General features: G+C 46.1%; 2 protein-coding genes across 23 annotated transcripts in view; one reads left to right on the top strand and one right to left on the bottom strand.

The window, feature by feature from the left end:
* Nucleotides 1-3,534, top strand: part of Rassf (Ras association family member) — a 44,054-nt gene extending 40,520 nt beyond the window's left edge. For 3 of the 9 annotated variants that reach the window (XM_065452064.2, XM_065452065.2, XM_065452061.1), the window contains one exon: nucleotides 1,850-3,534. In XM_065452064.2, coding sequence (XP_065308136.1) covers nucleotides 1,850-1,925 — 76 coding nt within the window. In that variant the 3' untranslated portion in view covers nucleotides 1,926-3,534. The remainder of the gene's footprint in view (nucleotides 1-1,849) is intronic. The other 6 variants (XR_010569648.1, XR_010569647.1, XR_010569646.1 and 3 more) reach the window with 6 other exon arrangements.
* Nucleotides 3,535-10,566: 7,032 nt separating this feature from the next.
* Nucleotides 10,567-22,024, bottom strand: part of Tet (Ten-Eleven Translocation (TET) family protein) — a 220,285-nt gene continuing 208,827 nt past the window's right edge. For all 14 annotated transcript variants that reach the window (XM_065452040.2, XM_065452034.1, XM_065452032.1 and 11 more), the window contains one exon: nucleotides 10,567-18,378. In XM_065452040.2, coding sequence (XP_065308112.1) covers nucleotides 16,207-18,378 — 2,172 coding nt within the window. In that variant the 3' untranslated portion in view covers nucleotides 10,567-16,206. The remainder of the gene's footprint in view (nucleotides 18,379-22,024) is intronic.

Below are 22,024 nucleotides of genomic sequence, written 5' to 3'. Positions count from 1 at the left end.
CACTCATGTGATTGCTGTTTGGTCTCAGGTGTGAACCCACAGGTTTTGTCACCCGTAGCAATCAAATCCAAAAGTTGTCCTTTTGCTTTGAGCATTCGCAGGACCAACCTTGCGCACACCTTCCGATATTCCAACTTTTCAGTCAGAATCCCCATGAATGGTGCCTCGAGAAGCCTGGGGAACCAAAATCAAGAGGTCATTAAAAGAGATCCTCTGACCTTGACGTGTGCTTTGTTCAGCCTTCGCAACTGTCTCAAAGGAAATTGATTATCTCTTGCTTCTTTCTTCATGGTGAATTTCAGTGCGACCAGCTGTAAACACATTCCACCACTTGCGGATGTTTTTGATATCCATGAAAGACTTTCCATATACTTCCGTCAATCTGTGATGAATTTCATTGGGTTGAATGCCTTTTGCATTCAAAAACTGAATAACTGCATGAACTTTGCACCTGGTGGTAGCAACAAGCGGGAGCTTCATTACAAACGACCGCCAAGCCAAGACTGAGCGTCCCAGCAGGGTGAGCGATGGCTTGTTTGGGAGAGGGGAAGAAACAAACACAGCAGTGTGGCCAACAGCTGCGCGAACAGTTTCCCTAAGGCCTTAGCACTTTGGAGATCTTATTTTTGGGATTTCCCTCCTAGGCGGTGATATGCTGAAAACTGGATGGTTGCATGAGTGCACATCTTCATGTGAAAGATTGGAACAAAGGGAAGTGCTAGAAGGCATGATGCAACGTCCTGTAGAAATAAGTTTGTAGTATTGCATACCTCTGCACTGGTTGGTTACAAGCCGTCCGGCTCTCGTTTGTATGTTGGGCACTGGGTGGTCCTGTACTAAGGTATTCATATTCAGCAGGCAGACTATATGTAAAGTCTAGCTTCAATGGGCAGCAATGGGGAGATTGTTCATGAACCTGTGTGAATGTTTACTACAGCAGATATCACACTGAGTACTTTAAGCTTTTCTGTGCCAGCTATCACTGTGACTGCTTTGAAATTTCAAGGAACATTTACTTTTCTTGTATATTTTGCATAAAATTCCGTAACTGGCATGCACATATTGTGCCACTAAATGTGCCTTTTCCTGCATTCAAGTCGACAACTGTTTCTGCACATGTGATATGTTAAAGGGGCACTAAGGCAAAACACTAAATTAGTTTAGACGATTAAAGGGCTCTTTGAAATCTCTGTTGTCGTTAATCTCGAAACTTGAAATAATAGGTTGATTATTAGAAGAAAAAATGAAGGTCAAAGCGATTCGTCACAGTGGTGCCGGAGAGGCTAGAAGGTCACTACCCCCGCTGACCAATCATAACTGCTCAGAGTTCCAGTTTTTTAATTTTGGCGGAGTCCCCAATGCCAGTATGTCACTGTGACAGCACGGATTTCAAATTATTTTTTTTTGTATTTAGGCTGTGTTGGCTCAGCAAAAGTTCCGAAAACTCGCCATGTTCAATCTAGGGCTCCTTTAGAACACAGTGCAAGTCCATCTTTACTGCTAAAGAATTAACCAGGCCCTAGAAGACGCAGTCAAAATTCATGACACTACAGCAAGCTGGTGTGGGAACTTCAGAGAAGCGTCGCCACCCACTTTTTATTATTGCACTTTTTCTGGCTCACAAAGCATCTTATCATGGTAAGAGTGTTGTTTTTGATATTATAGAAGGGTAATTTACTGATACAGAAGAAATCATTTTTCTCTTTAGTGGCCCTTTAAGGTTACCTGTACAGGCCATACCTTCTTTTGTCACATGCAGCTTGCAATATGTGCATTGTGTTAATAATGGCTGTAAGCTTATTGTGATAGGGAAAGAATTTTAAAAGCCATTACTTATTGCAATTTACAGGTTTAAGACATTGCGACATCGAATTCAAACCAGAATGCAAGAACTGAAGTCAATACCAGTCAAGATCAACTCCTAAGGACTGCATATGTGCGTGATGTATCATCTAATGTTGATTACGGGCATTCATCATGCTAATCTTTATTGTGCTGCAGGTAACAGCAGAACTTCTAATGCAATTGTAACATGTTGCATGTTGTGTATCCCTTCATTCTATCACACCTTGTCTCTACAAGAACAAGGCTCAGGTTGGTGCACAGGTCTGTTTGTTTGTTTTGTTTGGCTGCTGATAATGACAATGGCTGTGTGCATTCTTTGAAGTTAACATAATGGGTCATTGTGCACATTTACAGGGCCCCTCACCAGGTTTGGGCATTGCAAACAGACAAGGGCGGCACTGGTGATCCTGTACGCAAAGTATCAAAGCGATGCTCAATGCGAAAACAGTCAAAATTTCAAACAAAAGCCACCACACCCTTCCTCTCGAGGGAGCCCCACTTCCAGTCAGAGTCAAGGTCACACGCACAAACGCCTCTATGCAAGACACACTGCCTACAACCAGGGCATATCACTTCAGTAAATCATTCAGTGTGGAACGCACAATGGTGCCACTGGACGTGTGCTGCGCAGCAAAAAGGAGAGAATAAAAAAACAGGCATAGCATGTCACATGAACGTGACACAGTCCTTCAGCTCCGATATGGGAGAAGGCAGGGAAGTAAGGCCACTTGCGGATGCTATTCGCGGCAAAGGGCCTCTGCTAGCAGTGACAGTCACTGCCCGATGGCATGGCAACATGACATTTCAGTTTCTTGTATCCCCTTTAATAATGAACCAATCTGAAGAAATATTTTGGGAAAACGCTCCCTATATGGCACCTTACAACTTTTGGTGTTGAACCAAAATTTGCAGTGGGGCCTGGTTAGGGGCTCTTCAATGACCCTATCTAGCAACATGTCCTGTGTAGTTTGGATTTTTTTTTCAGACTTCTACTTTAAGCCAAAGATTAGGCTTGATTGCTTCTGGTGCTAAGGAACTGTTTTTACATTTTTTGTAACCATTATTCAATATAATCCAAAGATGGGCATTATTGTATCTTGTGCAAAGCAATCGTTTTTATAGCTAGTGCAGTTGTCATTTGGCATTACTACTTGTACACTTAGTCTTTTTGTTGACGAGCATGAACAAATCCTCAGAGGTATAATCATTTGTTATGCTGTTTAATATATCTGCAATTCATTTTAAAACGAGAGGAATATATGTAATGCCACAGGTCTTAGGCACATTGCACAGACACGAAGCAGAGGTCTCATTTTATGCACAGTGTTGTTAATTCCGGTATGATCTTGGCCATCTCCAACACATCAAAACTGTGCATGTCACAGGACCATGTCATTAACCATTGTTATTTAAAATCTTCAGTTTCTCATTGACATTGCAGCCATTCTGAATACTCATGATTTAGTGCCAAACTGGTGGTCATTGTGAGCACAGCTGTGTGTTTAGTGTAACAATTAGGCTTCATTTGGTAACTGGGAATGCTTAAATGTCATTGCATGTGTCTAGTCTTTAAATTGTGCAGCTGTTCATTTCACCTGTGGCAACTACGTATTACTCTGCAAGACAGCTAATATTGCTTACTGATCTGTGCTTGTATATTTTTGTGAATAAACACTGTTTTTGAATGAATGTTCATGCACTTTGCCACGTCATCTTTGAAGACAAGGTCTTCTTAGCTGACTTCACAAGGATTTCATTCATCTGGGTATCTTGCAACAACTTCCAGAAAAAAAAAGACCCTTTTTTGCTCGACATTGCAAATTTTCTGACGAACCTCCCCTTCCCTTTTCCCACAGAACAGAAAGTTTCAGGCAGTGGGCTCCAAAAGAGCGACATGGATGAAAGGGAAAGCTCGAATTTAACCCCACTCCCATGCACAGAACATTGCAGCCCCACTCATGGCGCACCTCTACCTCATTCCGGATTGTGTTAACCAAAACTGCAGATTGGGGAGTCAGCGCTAAAGATTCCACACAGAAATAAAGATGGGATGAGCGTGTGCGTAAAACTTGGGGGAATTGTTGCTCCCCATCGGGCCCCCATGTTGTCCAAGAGCTTCTCATTTCTGGTACTTGACCGAATTGTCAACCACCCTGTGCGGAAGAAAAGCATTCCGGAAATAATGCGATTTGCATGTTTAGGTAAGCACCCCCATCCCCCTATTTTTAAATCAAAGCTTTCTTTGCCTCTTACTTCGGCTTTCCCACTACTACTGCTGCTGCTGTTGCTGCCTGGCACAACACGTTGGGGGTGGTTCAGAGTGTGTCTGCACATGACAGGAGTGTGGAAGAGAGAAAATGGGATGCAAGAAACTCGCTTAGACCTTTGCACCACGTCCAATGTGCACAATGCCCTCTGGAGCTCCCTGGGTGTCGCCACATAAGCCTCTTCACAGCTGTAATTATCCGTGCTCTTTCCCCCTCCTCCGCAGAAGCTTTGCAGCAGTGCTTACCTTTCTACTAATGTGCAACCGTCTAGAGGAGGATGGTAGGGAGGATGGTAGGAAGGAGTGGGAGAAGAGGCAGAAAATGGGGAGAACCGACGCAGCTCTGCGTATGCGGCAAACCCGGGGAGGCGTCAGTGTGCATGCGCAGTACGCAGGAGCACGCACGGTATCTTGCGTGCGCCCACAGCTTTTCAAAAGCTTCGTAGCGTCCGCTGCGGGCTCAGCGGGCTTCGCGAGACGTTCTCGCGTGTTCACGAGAGCGCATTTTTCGATATCGCTCTTGCCGAAGATATGACTCCTGCTTGTGGTTTGACTTCGTGGCGGCTGATACTGGGTACACAACTTCAGAAGGTGACGTGGCGGCGCTGAATACCACACTACTGGGTAGGACATTGTAGTATAACAGCAAGAGCTTGGTGTCGCAACGCACCGTCATGTTCCAAAGGGGACGCTCATAACATCCATCCTGGTGCCTGCGCGTGCAAGTCGGCAATCTCCACTTTTGCGTCCGGCCGTCCCGTGCGCGCACACTCGGCTACGCACGCGCAACCTCGCGCGCTGCGTACGTGAGTGGTTGCGGACGCCCAACTAAAACTGCCTAATATGGGGGAAAAGTGCTTCGTACCCGGCTATGCCACCATAACCCGGCTGCCATAGCGGCTACGCGTCCTTCAAGGAGCCGGTATCGCTCTTCAGCACTCCCAAAGAAGCTCTCCACCATCGATGAAATGCTTGATAAGCTTTACATTGAATTTGCATGCGCTGAGCACAAAATAGATGTCGCAGTACATCTTTTAAATTAATATGTTGCGATGAGGATGCGACAGTTAAGCAGACAAAGAACGTCTGACAACAGCAAGTTGCGTAAGCTTCATGAGCTGTTCTGCCAGTAGAGGGGTCAAATGTGAAAGCTCTTGGTGCAAACAGACAGCTGCCGAGTGATCGAATGAAGGTACATCTTCCGCGACTTCTACGCGGCTTCAAATATCCAGCGGTGCACGGTAACGCGAAACCAAACATCTGCGTACCGCCCAAGCTTGCAACGTGCTTGCAACCGTGTGCGTCTGCTGAAGGGAACAAAGACATGCCATGGACATGCGGTGCTGGTTGTGTTTCTGCGTTGCTTCTAACTTTTCTGTTTCGAATTTTTTGTTTTAACCATTGGAGTATACAATTACGGGTTTCCATAAACGACCTGCCTATAATGATGGGCATTAGTTCTCTTACAATAAAACAACGAAAGCGAATGCAGTTTTCTCTGGCTATTGTTCTCCTAACGCCAGGGGGAGCATGGGGGGGGGCGCCCCCCCAAAAATTTCTGCTTACTCCCCTTTGCCCCTCTCCGGAGCCAAGAGTGCCCAAAAACTGATCAAAGGTAGGTGGTATAAAACAAAATGTCAATTTTGATGTCTTATAATTTGGAGGCAGATGTATGAGAGCAACGCCGCTTACAAAGGACTGCTCGTTTAAGCATAACAATTTGTTACTGAAAATTTCTGATCACGACACTCGATGCGCTTATCGCGCAGTTCGAAGTGCGACGCGCGAAATACCTAGACGCGGGCTCGAGGAGTCTACGCTCGATGCGCTTATTCGCGCAGTCCGAGGTGCCGACGCGCGAAATGCCTAGCCGCGGGCTCGAGGAGTCGACGCTCGATGTGCTTCGTCGCGCAGTCCGAGGTGCCGACACGTGAAATTCCTAGCTGAGGGCTCGAGGAATCGACACTCGATGTGCTTAGTCGCGTATTCCGAGGTGCCGACACGCGAAATCCTTAGCTGCGGGCTCGCGGAGCCGTCGCTCGAAATTCCTAGCCTAGGGTTCGCGGAGTCGACACTCGATGCGCTTATTCGCGCAGTCCGAGGTGTCGACGCGCGAAATTTCTAGCTGAGGGCTCGAGGAGTCGATGCTTGATGTGCGTAGTCGCGCAGTCCGAGGTGCCGACGCGCGAAATTCCTAGCTGAGGGCTCGAGGAATCGACACTCGATGTGCTTAGTCGCGTATTCCGAGGTGCCGACACGCGAAATCCTTAGCTGCGGGCTCGCGGAGCCGTCGCTCGAAATTCCTAGCCTAGGGTTCGCGGAGTCGACACTCGATGCGCTTATTCGCGCAGTCCGAGGTGTCGACGCGCGAAATTTCTAGCTGAGGGCTCGAGGAGTCGATGCTTGATGTGCGTAGTCGCGCAGTCCGAGGTGCCGACGCGCGAAATTCCTAGCTGAGGGCTCGAGGAATCGACACTCGATGTGCTTAGTCGCGTATTCCGAGGTGCCGACACGCGAAATCCTTAGCTGCGGGCTCGCGGAGCCGTCGCTCGAAATTCCTAGCCTAGGGTTCGCGGAGTCGACACTCGATGCGCTTATTCGCGCAGTCCGAGGTGTCGACGCGCGAAATTTCTAGCTGAGGGCTCGAGGAGTCGACGCTTGATGTGCGTAGTCGCGCAGTCCGAGGTGCCGACGCGCGAAATTCCTAGCTGAGGGCTCGAGGAATCGACACTCGATGTGCTTAGTCGCGTATTCCGAGGTGCCGACACGCGAAATCCTTAGCTGCGGGCTCGCGGAGCCATCGCTCGAAATTCCTAGCCTAGGGTTCGGGGAGTCGACACTCGATGCGCTTATTCGCGCAGTCCGAGGTGCCGACGCGCGAAATTCCTAGCTGAGGGCTCGAGGAATCGACACTCGGTGTGCTTAGTCGCGTATGCCGAGGTGCCGACACGCGAAATCCTTAGCTGCGTGCTCGCGGAGCCGTCGCTCGAAATTCCTAGCCTAGGGTTCGGGGAGTCGACACTCGATGCGCTTATTCGCGCAGTCCGAGGTGCCGACGCGCAAAATTCCTAGCTGAGGGCTCGAGGAATCGACGCTCGATGTGCTTAGTCGCGCAGTCCGAGGTGCCGACACGCGAAATCCTTGGCTGCGGGCTCGTGGAGCCGTCGCTAGAAATTTCTAGCCGAGGGTTCGCGGAGTCGATACTCGATGCGCTTATTCGCGCAGTCCGAGGTGCCGACGCGCGAAATTCCTAGCTGAGGGCTTGAGGAATCGATACTCGATGTGCTTAGTCGCGCATTCCGAGGTGCCGACACGCGAAATCCTTAGCTGCGGGCTCGAGGAGCCGTCGCTCGAAATTCCTAGCCTAGGGTTCGGGGAGTCGACACTCGATGCGCTTATTCGCGCAGTCCGAGGTGCCGACATGCGAAATCCTTAGCTGCGGGCTCGTGGAGCCGTCGCTAGAAATTTCCAGCCGAGGTTTCGCGGAGTCGACGCTCGATGTGCTTAGTCGCGCAGTCCGAGGTGCCGACGCGCGAAATGCCTAGACGCGGGCTCGAGATGCCCACGCGCGATATTCCTAGCTGAGGGCTCGAGGAGTCGACACTCGATGCGCTTATTCGCGAAATCCGAGGTGCCGACGCGCGAAATTTCTAGCCACGGGCTCGAGGAGTCGACGCGCTTCGCGCAGTCAGAGGTGCCGATGCACGAAATTCCTAGCTGCGGGCTCGACGAGTCCACACTCTATGTGCTTAGTCGCGTAGTCCGAGGTGCCGACGCGCGAAATGCCTAGACGCGTGCTGTTGGTGCCGACGCGCGAAATTCCTAACTGAGGGCTCGAGGAATCGACGCTCGATGTGCTTAGTCGCGCAGTCCGAGGTGCCGACGCGCGAAATGCCTAGACACGGGCTCGAGGTGCCCACGCGCGATATTCCTAGCTGAGGGCTCGAGGAGTCGACACTCGATGCGCTTATTCGCGCAATCCGAGGTGCCGACGCGCGAAATGCCTAGACGCGGGCTCGAGGTGCCCACGCGTGATATTCCTAGCCTGAGGTCTCGAGGAGTCGACACTCGATGCGCTTATTCGCGAAATCCGAGGTGCCGGCGCGCGAAATGCCTAGATGGGGGCTCGAGGTGCCGACGCGCGAAATTCTTAGCCGAGGGCTCGAGGAATCGACACTCGAAGCGCTTATTTGCGCAGTTCGAGGTGCCGACGCGCGAAATTCTTAGCTGTGGGCTCAAGGAGCCGACGCTCGAAATTCCTAGCGGAGGGCTCGAGGAGTCGACACTCGATGCGCTTATTTGCGCAGTCCGAGGTGCCGACGCGGGCTCGAGGAGTACGCTCGATACGTTTATTCGCGCAGTCCGAGGTGCCGACGCGCTTATTCGCGCAGTGCGAGGTGCCGACACGCGAATGGAATGGGAAAACTTTACTGCTCTACATCTCAGAGAGATTGGCGGTGAACCGGAGTCTTCGTGTCTTGAGTCCTGGCCGCTTCACAAGGTAGGCACGCGCAATTCTTCGCTGCGGGCTCGAGGAGCCGACGCTCGAAATTCCTAGCCGAGGGCTCGGAGTCGACACTCGATGCGCTTATTTGCGCAGTCCGAAGTGCCGAAGCGGGATCGAGGAGTCTACGCTCGATGCACTTATTTGCGCAGTCGGAGGTACCGACGCGCGCAATGCGTAAACGCGGGCTCGAGGTGCCGACGCGCGAAATCCCTAGCCGAGGGTTCGAGGAGTCGACACTCGATGCGCTTATTCGCGCAGTCCGAGGTGCCGACGCGCGAAATGCCTAGACGCGGGCTCGAGGTGCCGACGCGCGAAATTACTAGCTGAGGGCTCGAGGAGTCGACACTCCTGCGCATGTTCGCGCAGTCCGAGGTGCCGACGCGCGCAATGCCTAGCCGCGGGCTCGAGGAGTCGACACTCGACGCGCTTATTCGCGCAGTCCGAGGTGCCGACGCGCGAAATGCCCATCTGTGGGCTCGAGGAGTCGACGCTCGATGTGCTTAGTCGCGCAATGGGAGGCGCCGATGCAGAAAATGCTTAGGCGAGGGTCCGAAAAGTCCGCGCGCGATGTGCTTGATCGCCGAGTCGGAGACTCCTATGGGCGAAGTGCTTAGCCGCGGGTCCGAGGATTGCGTGCGCGATGTGCTTGGTCACGAATTCCGAAGCATCGAGTGCTGAAAGGCTTAGCCGCATGCCCAAGAGAGAGAAATAAACTTTATTGTTAGACCAGGCTTCTTGACCCCAAAGGTGGGTGGCCTCCTCAGTCCAGGTAGCCATGACTCGCTGCCGCCGCCCGAGCCCTGTTCACCAACCGTAGCTGCTTGTCAGGGTCTTGCGTCACCAGCAGAGCCTCCCACTGGTCTTCCAATTCTTCCTCTGAATCCGCTTCTTTCTGCATGTTATCGCCTGGTGGTGATGATGACGGTGGTACTTCTCGATTATTCCTACACCCCAGCACCATATGTCGCAAGGTGTTGGGCGAGTTCGGCGGGCAGAACTTGCATTCTTGCCCGTAGGCGCCCGGATACATGGCGTGCAGCAGTGTTCCGTGTGGGTAGGTTGTCGCTAGAAGAACACTGTTCTTTCTTGATTCCCGCGAAATTTTGCGCAATCATAGCTGATTTAAAAAATTTTTGGAGCACTTCTACGTGGTCTACAGTGATATTTCTGAATCAGATAGAAAGAGTTATAGGAACTCAAGATATAATTTTCAAAAAAATCGGTTTTTTGCCGATATGTTGCCATTGGGTTACACACAGTTAAAGATATACAGAGCAAGTTGCACTGATTGCTGTCACTGCAGTAGTTTTCACCATCATGTTAATAAATGCATAATTACCTATAATCATGGAGCAGATCACACTGTCATCACCTAGCGACTGTGAGCAAAACAGCTGCCATGGCCGCTCCTAAGTACTTGCGTGGTTGAGCATTCAAACTCTAGAGCAGCGAGGACTTGATTGTTTGTTCCAATTATTAATGACCATGCATTCCCGACTTAGGGTCAACCACTATTGGGACAACACAACCAAGTGTAACTTGCGCATCATGTTGTTAACAAGACGCAAGCATGCAGAATCCCATTAGCATGGACTGGTCCAGCAAGAGACTGCCACACGTATTCCTCTAAGCACTTAGGGCCATAAAATTAGTGAGCATAGGAACACCCAAAAAAGATTGCAGGAGAAATGTCATTCCATTTTGGGATGTAGCTCAAAACTCGTGAAAGTCTATTGAAGCTGAAGTAGGCAAATGAGAGATGTCTTCACATGAGAAAAAAACACATATTTGTGTAAATGTTCGTTGCATCATGTTGCAACCGTTTATGACTGTGGCTGTCCAGACAATGTAGCTTAACCATTTGGACAGCTTCAGTAAAGCCATGTTTGTTGGGCATAATGGGATACGCCACTAGGCTGACATGGTGCTAAAGTGAAAAAACATCAACTCAGACAATAAAGTACCATTTATTGGAAAACTTCATGTATAACGACCACACATGTATCTGCATTTCATGTAGTTATCCATACTCTTAGTGAATATGTTATGCAATTGCATGATTCTAATCTGATAATGTGGTATACTTCCTATTTACAGCTCTGTACAAAAGAATGCACTTCATTTTGAACACTCACAACAACATAAAATCATGAGAGTGACATGTAACATAGACAAAAAAAAATGTCTAACAATGGTAAACTAAAATGGCAGTGGTGTACTCTGTGTAAAATTAAAACTTTGGCAATTTTGAATTTCGACAATTTTCTCTAAATACCCTTTGGTAATATACGTCATTATGAAATGAAAACAATTTGGGTTCAAAAAAACAGGAACCACTTGTATATATAATTTGAAAATTCTTGTAGGTGTATAACAAATACTCAGGCCTTAAATAAAAATGAAAAATGGGTCATTTAATAACAAGAGATGAACTGACCAGGGAGCAACACTACTTCATGCTACAATGAAAACTAAACGACTGCATAGCATACCCACATGCTGCATCGCTCGCCCATTAGATTGGTTGCATCTGGCCAATGCAGCACCCATTGCTGCACCCATTGCTGAAGTGACCTAAATGAGCCTCACAATGCCATTCTCACTTCAATGGCAGCTCCTTAACCAAGATAACCAAGGCCACTGTCCCAGAGTGATGCTGGTATATCAACAACTTTTTATAACTTATGTTGAAGATGTTCTCTGTACAAGATGAACAATGTTAAGGACTGTCACTGTTTTACAGGAAAGATAAGGTTCATAAAACTTTTTATCATGAAATAGGACAGCGCTATACCAATATTTACACCTTGGAGGCATTGTAGTTTCTGGGAAGTCCTCTAGCAAAAAGCAGCAAAAACTTCTGTGTAAAGTGGTACAGCCAAGTTCCATTTGCTGAGCTGAGTTCCTTGGAAGAGCACATCAAGTCAAGTACGGTTTTGCATTACTATGTTTCAATGCTTGCAGAGTGAAATCTTGGAGGACTCCGAGCCTGTACTTTGAATTACAGTTGTGTGGCTCGTGGGAACTGCACGTCTGCTCAGATGTGCCTGTGAAGCTGCATGCACTGATAAAGTTGTGTGACTTTTCATGCAACGAAATTTGCATTCTTCTGCCATCATCGCTTAATGTGCGTCATTAACATCATTGAGAGATCACCCTGCCTGAATGCTTTTCATGACAAGCGCTTCGCAATTGTGCAATCTGGCAGATAAATGCATGCACACACACACACACTAACACACTACTAGGCAAGACAACAGCTGCAACAATAGCACAAATAACAAAACTGAGCCACTGCAGTCACTTGTCAAGAGTCGCCTAAGAACTGAATGCAACACCAATCTTTGCAGCAAGCCTCGTGAGGAAAAACATGATGAGCATAAAAAGATGCAAAGGTTAAGAATGCACTCTGTCAAAAGTGCCAGCCTTTCTTTTGTGATTGGGACACCATTTAAGGATGGTGGCATGTCCACAAGAGAGTTAAACAATACATCCGTAGCTGGCTGACGAACTCTCAAGCAACAGGTAATGTGACAAATGGTAACGCCTGCAAATGAGATTTTAAAATGCATTCAGAGCATTGCACCTGGCATTCATGCTTGGTAAACACTTGAGCTGTGAAAATTATTTCAGCATGAATTTTTATAAATTATAGTAGTCTGATGCCCATATGTTGGATGTATCAAATGATGTCAAACTCTATGTTTAACAAGCTTGAATGCCAAATTCCTACCAAACAGGTAGGCTGCCACTTGAGTCCTTGCCCTTGAATTGCCAGCAAGACTGCTGCTTATGAAATCATGGGATGCTTAAATGAACAGGTAGATGGTGAAAAGGATTTAAAAACAAAATAAAAAAAAGCAGTGCCCTCATCCCATCTGTGAATCTAAGTGCCAGCACAGAATGCTCTAGAAGACTTCTTGTGTGCCAACCATATGCCTTTAAACAGAGATAATCAAGATGGTCACAGTCAACCACTTTGTGTCACCTGTACACCTCACGTCACCTATACACCTCAAAGCTTGTACTTATGTAAAAGACAGTTATATTCACAAACTCAATAAAATCGAATTGGATTACTGCTTTCAATAGCTGTTCATATGGCATAAGGAACGGTGCCAACCACTTGGTGGATTATATTTAACAGAGCATGACTGCACAACAAGTGGGTTGTACAGAACTATGCAGATTAAACATTCTTCTTTTGTTTTGTGCTTCATATGCTGAAACAAAGTGACCCTGACCACTATGGATAGCTATATTTGCACTAACAATGTGCAGCATGATAATGCTTGCTCTGACAGTTGTCTGTGAAAGGGAGAATTCTCTTCTGCCTGACTGCAGCAGAATGCTACAATGGGAAGCAACTTGATTCTTCAAAGAGAAAACTTTGTTGATGAGGAAAAGCTTGTTATAGTCCAAAAACCGAACTCGGGAACACCATCACACCCAGGTAGTCAGTCACGTTATCAAGTGAGCTAAGCAAGAGGCTAGCAAATAGTAACACAACACTTAATTGAATTAACTAACGATTTGAACTGGTGGACACTTTAAACAAATAATTAAACAAATCAGTAGAGATTTTTGATAAAAAGAATAGCCTGCTAAAAGTCTTACACATAACAAACCTGCAGGTGATTTTGTGAACTCCTTAGACTTTTTTTTTCTTTTTTTGCACTTCAGCTCATTGGATGCACATCACAAAATGATGTGCAGCAGAAAGCATTGGCACGGACACCAGGACAGAAGACACACAACACACCGCTGGACTTTAAACTGAACATTAAATAATCGCTTTGATGCATAATACAGGAGAACAAACAGTACAAATGAGGCAGTGTTCATCCCGTTTGTCGTGTCAATAATCTGTTTCTTAACTTCATGGATTATCCTTGTGCAGGTAGCCTTTCCTTTTATATTAGTAGAACTGATTGTATACTGAGGCATGATTGCTAATCATCATAGCCAAGGTTTCTAAAATTTTGTGCCTGCATCAGTATCTTTATACTTTTTCTTAAAACTTTGATGTCATGAAATTAATAAATAGATTATAAGTACTATAACAAAAAAGGATTAACACTGCCTCTTTATAACTGCCTGTTCTGCTATATTATGTGCCAAAGCGATTATTAACCACTCAATTGCTAATCCAGTAGTGTGTTGTGCAATCTTCTTTCCTGATGTCCATGTCAGAGTTTCCTGCTGGAAATCCTACTGCAACATTCCTTGTTTTTTTAAACAAAGTTATTGTTTCTGTGATGTGGCCTTCAACTAAAAGGTTAATTGATGGTGTTTAATGTCCCAAAGCAACACAGATGTTATGAGAAATGCCACAGTGGAGGACTTGGGAATAGTTTTTATCACTCAGGGTTTTTCATTGTGCACCTGAAGCTCACTACAAGAGTGTTTTTCTCCAGTCTAAAATAACTTTCTAATTTATGCAAAGTGGCTCATTTCAGTAAAAATGAATTTTTACCCAAAGCAAGGTGTTCACATAAGGTGTCTCAATCATTTTTTAAAATCTAGTGGTAAAACATTTACAGCTTTTTGTTTTTAACAAGACCCTACATTGTGAAGTGCACAAAATGACTTGATTCAACAATTTCCTATGCCTGGACAGCTCAACACAGGCACTTGCTTTATGGCATCATTCACAGTGTGCTGGCTTTAGCTACATGAAGTTACGATTACAGAATAACCTGATCTTGAGACTTTAAAGGATGCTAAGGAGATGGTAATTATAACTACTTTGTTAAGAGTATTAACCTTGTCACTACAGGAAGCAAAAATGTTGGGACTGTTTTCCTGTGCTTGCCTTACAGCTGTCACCCTGCTTGCCACCAGCTATTGCCTCCTCACCCACCACACAAGGTGGACCACACCAAAGTTGAACTAGGTTACCTTTTAGGTGAGCTAACTTATAACTGTCTACCTTCTGTGCAAGTAGGCATGGAGGTGGCATTTTAGGCTGGCTGCACAGTGACGAGATCACAGAAAAATGGCCTTTGCAAATCTGCCAATAATAAACAAGGACAAGGATCAGTCTTGAATCTCCCACTCAAAAGCATTGCATAATACTGCAGGAAGACCTCAAAATGTTATGTTTTAAAACCTTCTCCACAAGAAATGAAGCAAATATTATGTGTACTAGCCATTAGATGACGACGTTATGACTGCAAATATCTGACTGGCAATTATCTTCCTGTAGAGGTCAGCAGAAGAAGTGAAATTGTGGGTCTTCATTGAAGATAAAGAGTATGGCAATTCCAAAAGCAAGAACACTTCTGCTTATTTAAAACCACTTACCCCTTCTATCTCTATTTCTTTCATTAAAATAAAGAGTGTCAAAACATTAAACATTCCAAGTACTAATTCAACACATTTTGTTATTCCATTCATATTCAAACGTTTGAAATTCAATATTTCTGAACATTCACTCACTATCAATTATGTTGGATTTCTATCTTTATTTGAGCCCTCTTTAGATAGACTCATGCATGTGTTGGCTGTCCACCAGCTGTTTCAAATGCCCACTGTTGCATTAACTCATCTGGAAACACTGAGCTTTCCTAGAGCATCTATTCCATGTAAAATATTAAGTTTGGCTACACCTGTCACATATTTACAACTGGCCTACTTGAGCAGGCTTTCACTCATAGACAGCACTAAGTCTATTGAGTTTGTCGATACAAGTTTATCGAGGGATAATACAGTATTGGCCTGTTATATACCTATCACCATTTACAAAATACCAAAGTACCAAAAGTGAAGACATGAGCAGCACCACTGATGCTGCCATCCTGCGACAATGAGTTCAATTAGTGTGTGCAGAACTGCTATCGCAATAATGGGCAATGGCTGCTTTGCTGCTGGCATAAATGCGTCAGCAGAAATGTAATCATTGATATATATTGTGTTTTTTTTCCTTCTGACGAGAAGAGTCATGTAGCACAAAAATGTTTCTAATGTATTGTGGTTAGTGCCATAATATACCACTACTAGTGCTGCTGCCGCCCACATCTCTGGTGTTCTGTTATTTCATAAACAGCAATATGTATAAGGTAGACAGGCTAAAACTTTCTAATAATCTTTGTTTACTTTTCTGCTCTCACTGTCTTCCTCTGCTCTTTAGAAATAGATATTAATCAGTGTTCAAGTTGATATTCAAAGACAGTTTTTCCATTCCTTGTATTTGATATGATTTGGAAAATTTTGCATTAGCAGACTCTAAAATAAAATTAATTTTACAGTAAAAAGTCAAAGCCAGCCAAAAAACTGAAATTACCTGTGTGCAGCACCTACATTTCATCAATCTCAGACAAGAAGAAAAAGAACCTGCAAGCATGTTGTAGGGAGCTGGCCTCATCGCTCAGTAGCAAGAAGAACAAGCACCTTGTATATGTGTGAAAGCATGCTTCAAAGGTGAATGCATTGTGCTGCCAAAGAACGCTGAGAAACTGCACAGCAGTAGCCCCTCTCATCATGTACATATTTCTGCGATTGACTGCACATTTGTTTGAGACTTGTGTTGCATGAATTTCTGGCTGGCACACTAGAAGCTTCCCAGTGCACTCCTGTCTGGGCCAAGCTAGAAACACTTCTGGTATGGGTTGATGGCAAAGAATGAGGGCAGGGGCACATGGGGTCCCTCCCAGGACGGTGCCTGGTCAGCTGGTCGCAGCGCCGACGTAGGGAACCCATCCTCATCCAACCTTTCTGAGGAGAGTTTGGCTTTTTTCTTAGACGGTCGTTCTCCATTAGCCTTCTCCAGCTTGCGAACCTCCATCTTTTTCTCCCACTCTTCCTCGCCATGGTTCCTGAAGTTGAGGTTCTTGTGCTGATAAAAGACAAGGCTGATGCGGGTGGGGTTCTTGCGGTCGGGCCGTCGGAGTGCAGTGGTAGCATGGAGCTCGTGCTTGGCACACTCAAATAATACCGATCCATGTGTTAGGGCAATGGCCACACCACCAACTTCTGGGTCCTGGAACACTGCTTCGTTGTCCGAGTCAACTTCATAGATGCCTTCTTCCTCAGCCTTGGGTATCTCTACCCTAGGGAGGCCCTCATGACTAGCTGGCCGTGGCGCAAGCCGTGGAGGGCCAACTGGTTGGCTTCTCTGAGCATCCTCCATGACGGAACGAAATGTCTGCAAGTGCCGCTCAAAGCCATTCGGTGCAGTCTGCGCTGGCATGAAAGTGTTCTTGAAGGGGGGAAGCACACTGGCACGCTCCTGCATGCAACGGCCTTGCGGTGGTGGCGTTGCAAGACCAGCAGGTAGGCGTGTTGGGCCTGCAACAGGAGGTGTCTGCATGCCATAGTCTTTTGGTGGGGTGACTGCTGCTGAGAAACACTGGCCACGAGGTGCATAATATGGGCCTTGGAAGCCTGCGCTGTAGTCACGGTCGGAGGCCCACGCTGCCGCGTCCACATAGGGCGCTTGGGGGAAGGGGGCACCCTGACTGTGGCTTCTTGCGGCTCCGCAGGATGGGTCAACAGGCATGCCGAAACTGCCAGCCATGTAGTACGGGGAACGCATGTGAAGTGGGGAGTCCATCCGCACAGGGTTCAGTTCAGTCAGCCTTGGTGTGCTTGGTGGTGTCATGGGAGTAACTGGAGGACTGGGGTGAGGTGGAAATGTTTCATGAGGTGAAGGTAGGAAGCTGCCATTTCTGGAAAAGCCAGGTGCACCATAGCTAGCATTTCGAGTGATGTGCGGAGACACCGCCTGTGGGACGTATGATGGTGGAAGCATAACACCCTGGGACGGAGTCTGGGAGATGGGGCTGAATGTGGCGCTTATAGACTGATGATGGTAAGGTGGCATGGAAGCACTTCTGTCCACAAATGGCGAGTAGACAGTGTGGCCTCCACTGGGACGGCCTAATTCGAGGTTCTGCAGGTGGTGGTTGGAAACTGAAGCCAAGTTCTGCAAATGGTCAATGCTATGGCCTTCCACAGGGGGGCCATTCTGCCCACTGTGTGACAAGTAGCTTGGATAGTGGTACCTGTCAACCATCCTGTACTTATAATAATTCATAGCCAAATGATGATCCTCAGGAGGAGTGTCCGGAATGGTAGTCATCATGGGGCTCTGAGGGATGGTACAAAGACTTGCCATCTTTTGTGTTCCTTGCTGCGTGTAATTTCCCGCAAAGTAGGGGTTCCCATAGGCAAGATCTTGTTGAGGCTGAAGATATGGCTGATTAAATGGACTGGAATCCTTTGTATGATGTATTCTTTCAGAAGTATGAGGTGACAAGATTTGAGGCATACCTGAGGTTTTGTTTAATACTTGGCCTCCTTTGTCCAGGGTACTCTGAATGCAGGCTTCACTGGAATTCTCCTTTTTGACCACCACTTTCATGTCATCTTTGCCTAGACAAGGAACATGAGATTCAGCACAAGGAGAATTGGGTTTCTGCAAAGAGAAACTGCCTTCTGACGCTGATGTATCATATTGGCAAGACATGTGTGGCAAGAATTCATTTTTCACTTTGTATCCTGGTGCACATGTACCATAGGACTTGGCTGTCGGAGGCTCAATAGTAGTAGGATGAAAACTAGACTGCTGCTGAGATCGAAAAGGGCCCACGGGAATCTCGAACCTGGGATTCCCAAGTTCTGATTCATGCTTCACTTGAGGCATGCCTGATTTGTACTTCTCTTCGAAAGGAGATCTGTGGTAGGATGGTGCTTCAAAATTGGGACTGAAGACTGGTGATGGCATTGTCTGTGATGCGTACCCTTCATCTGTCTGTGCCTGAAAAAAACATGCCATAGAACTTTTACATCTACAGTGGCATGAATGCACAAACATAGAATAAAATGCAACATACATTAGTTGCATAATGTACTTGCAAAGAAACAAAAAGAACAATAAAAAGGCACGCACACGAGACTACACATGGGTGCCTATTCCTGCATAGGGCTTCTTTGCACAACCTGCTAAATATGGCCTCTATATTCTGTTTCCTTTTAACAAGGCAGAAAATATTGTAGACCAATGTATACAACACTGAAGACTGAGTGACCAATGTATACAACACTGAAGACTGAGTGTACCTGAGGCACAGTAAAGAGAAATGCCACCAAGCACCATAGAACCTCGTTGTTATGTTACTGTTTGTTACGTTTTCCTGGCTCTTGCACTCTGGAACACCAGTCCCATTTAGTTCCCATAAGGTCATATGTGTTACCATCCCATTTGTTACACTTCCTTTCCCAGCTGTTACATCCAGAAACTGCAATGGTGCACAACTGACTTGGCATCATCCATCGATAGCGTCTACGTATTTTCAGCATGTCACTGCTGAAAACAGTGAATACGCAGTACCTGACGTGCAGTACAGCAGGATCACCATTGTCATGTTGAGATTGTTGCCAGTTGCCGATCACAACATGGCTCACAATGTGTAAAGCTAAGATAAAGTGGTTGAAGGCATGTGCCATCACCTCACACCCATATTTGCAGACACTGTCATGGTTTTCGATTTATCTTGCATGATTACTTTGGTATACACAGTTGCACTAAAAAAGGAATGCGAGAGCTCAGAAAGAAGCTGTTATTAACTAAGATTCGACCTAAGACAGATAGAAATCACAATGTTGATAGAAATCACAAGTGTGATTCATGGCTACGACCACTCCAAAACAGTGTTTTAATGCTCAATATAACTGCCGGGCAGTGATAATAAGGTTTACTGAGTAGGCTTTAATATTTTGTTGGCTTTCTATTCAACTTCAAATTAAGTTTTGTGTGAGAGTAGCTTTCTGCTTCATCTGTAGTGCTGCTGCAAGCATTATCAGATGTTATGTTCTCCCAGATCATGCATTCTTTTTCCTTTGTCCCTTAACCCTCTCGGTGCTGGGTGCTTCAAGCATTTCAACCTGCTGTGTGCCGGAGGTTTTCTGATAGTGCAAAAAAATCTATTTAAGTATAGCAGATGTTGTTAATTCAGCTTTGGTTAATTCAATTTTCCTGTTAATTCCATCCGGACGGAATATTCCAGTCAGCACCCATACATTTCTATGGGCCCAAACTTGCGTTGTTTTGACCCTGAAATTGGCCATCGCCGGTTAGTACTTGGCTGGTCAGCATGCACGCACCTGACTCCAATGGTACGCTTATGGTACAGTAATTGCACTGAACACAAGTCATATCCTGTCGAAAATATCATTTTTGGCTTGTTCCAGGAAGATCTTAAAGCGAAAACAGTAGCTCACAATGAATTAGTCAATCCTGCATATATCAAACTCGAAGGGGGTCATGAAATGGTTTGATATATTGATAATTCGAAATACAAGATATGCCTATCTGAACCTTATCTGAAATCTCCGCACGTTTCGGAGTTTACAGAGATTATAAAAAGCGGGAATTTACCGATTTGTGTCTCAAAGGCCATGTCACGAGTACAAAAGATGAATTATTCTTTGCACACAAAATATTGAAATACGCTCGCACTGCGGAATGGATCTTGATATACTGATCGCAACGCTAACCCTAAACGCCCACCTTGCCCAGCCGCTAGACCGCAGTGCACCCCGTGCGCATACAAGTGCTTGTATTGTGTTTCTATTCAGAATAAGGTAAAAACGAACACAGTGTGGAAGCAAACCAGCCTATATGGATTGGTTATGCACTGCGCTGGCACCAGTGCAATTGAATCGTGTGTGAATGTGCCCAACCGCCGTGCCCTGTTACAATAGACTATTTAAACGGCCAATCATCATATGTTGGAAACCAGTTGACCAGACAGACTACTCTGTTGGGTTTCAGTTTCAAAACCGACTCTATGCTCTCCCTTTGTCACCAGCCATCATTGATTCTTGTCCGCCCAACTCTTATTGCATGCCACTCAGCACACCAGCACCTTATGGTCCTCAGCCCTTCTCCTCCAGCCTCTGCGTTGGGTCTACCAACAATACACAGACGCTATTAGATTTGAAAATTGCTTTCAGCTTGCAGAACATCCGAGTCAATTCCCACTCGTGTAACTCTGCGTGCATGAATGAAACGCACTCAGTGAGGACTGTGGGGCCATAAATCGCACAGCGATGAGTCTTGTGCACCACTGCCACGATGGCCTTCCCGCGAATTAAGTTTGAATGTGGCGTGCGGCGGTTTCGTTAAATCTGAACTGTAATATAATGTAAAAATCCATTCAAGTAGAGGTTGGGATGTTGTGGTCAGACTTGTTTTGGCCACTCACAGAGGGAACACTAAAATGTTGTTCACATAAAGCCCTAGGTGGTCTACAAAAATAAAAAAAGAAGAAAGAAAGAAAGCCGGCGCAGACATTTCCAGTTTAGCATTCCACGCCTGCAGCCTCCGTGAAAAGCTCGAGTGTCATCCACACTTTCTTGTGGAAAGCCTATTGGACTGGCAGGCCTTTCTCCTTACTGAAGCTGAGTGGCGATCTGTTCTCACCAATAATGAACGGCTGCAGTTTGCATGAGCTATCCATATTTTTGGAGAGCAAAACTAAAGCTAGTCATTTTTCCTCCATGGCATGTACTGCCCTCGAGATTCAATGTTTTGCTTGACAGCATGCCCTTTTGAGTTCATCGGCATTTAATATTTCAGACAGTGCGAGAAGTGATTGTGTACCTGTTAGGAGAAGTGCACTTGTGGAGGCACGGCACGGCGCAGCATTCAATATATTGAATGTGGCTGTGAATGAGAGTTCGATATACCATAGTGCAACGTGAGACTTTTGCATGAGACTTCCAAGGGCATGTTACAGCTGTTCGATATAGGCAATAATTCGATATATCCAAGTGTGATATATCCAGGATCGACTGTATTATACTATCTGTCAAATTCTAACACACTTTTTTTTTCTCAGAGGAATTTGTCCAAAAACTGCCTGAGCAGTGCAGTCAAGATATGAAACTGAAACCGAAACCAAAATTGGTTTCGGTTTGACAGTCTACCGTCAGAGCCAGTTTCGCCAGCGTCTTAGTCACTGCCATCACAAGATGGTGACCATGGATGACACCAGAACAAGTTCTGGCATAGCATGACAATGCACCGCTTTCAGTCCAATTACGAAGGCACATTCAAATGATAAGTTAGTTTGCATGTTAAGCTAGGGACAAGTTGTGTCACATGTTCTAGGCATTGCGGATAATTGCATGCGTCGCAGGATGTACTAGCAAAGTGACTAGTCTAAGTGTATGCCGCCATCCCCTTTGTGATCGTTGTGACGTTGTTCAATAAATGCAGAATATCAAATGTGCTATGGATTGTATGGAGGATAACATTTTGTGGTTCACAGAAAACAATGAGGTGCTGTCTGAGAGTGATTATTTACATTAACTAAATAAATTTCCATCTCTGAAGGTAAAGTGCACTGGTTCCGTCTTTTTTTTTATTGCGAGAATTGGAAGCAGGCTACATTTTTTTT

This window comes from Dermacentor albipictus, chromosome 1 (assembly GCF_038994185.2).
Source record: "Dermacentor albipictus isolate Rhodes 1998 colony chromosome 1, USDA_Dalb.pri_finalv2, whole genome shotgun sequence".
NCBI lineage: Eukaryota > Metazoa > Arthropoda > Arachnida > Ixodida > Ixodidae > Dermacentor > Dermacentor albipictus.
Note: the sequence above shows the minus strand (reverse complement) of the source record. Positions and strands in the feature narration are given on the sequence as shown.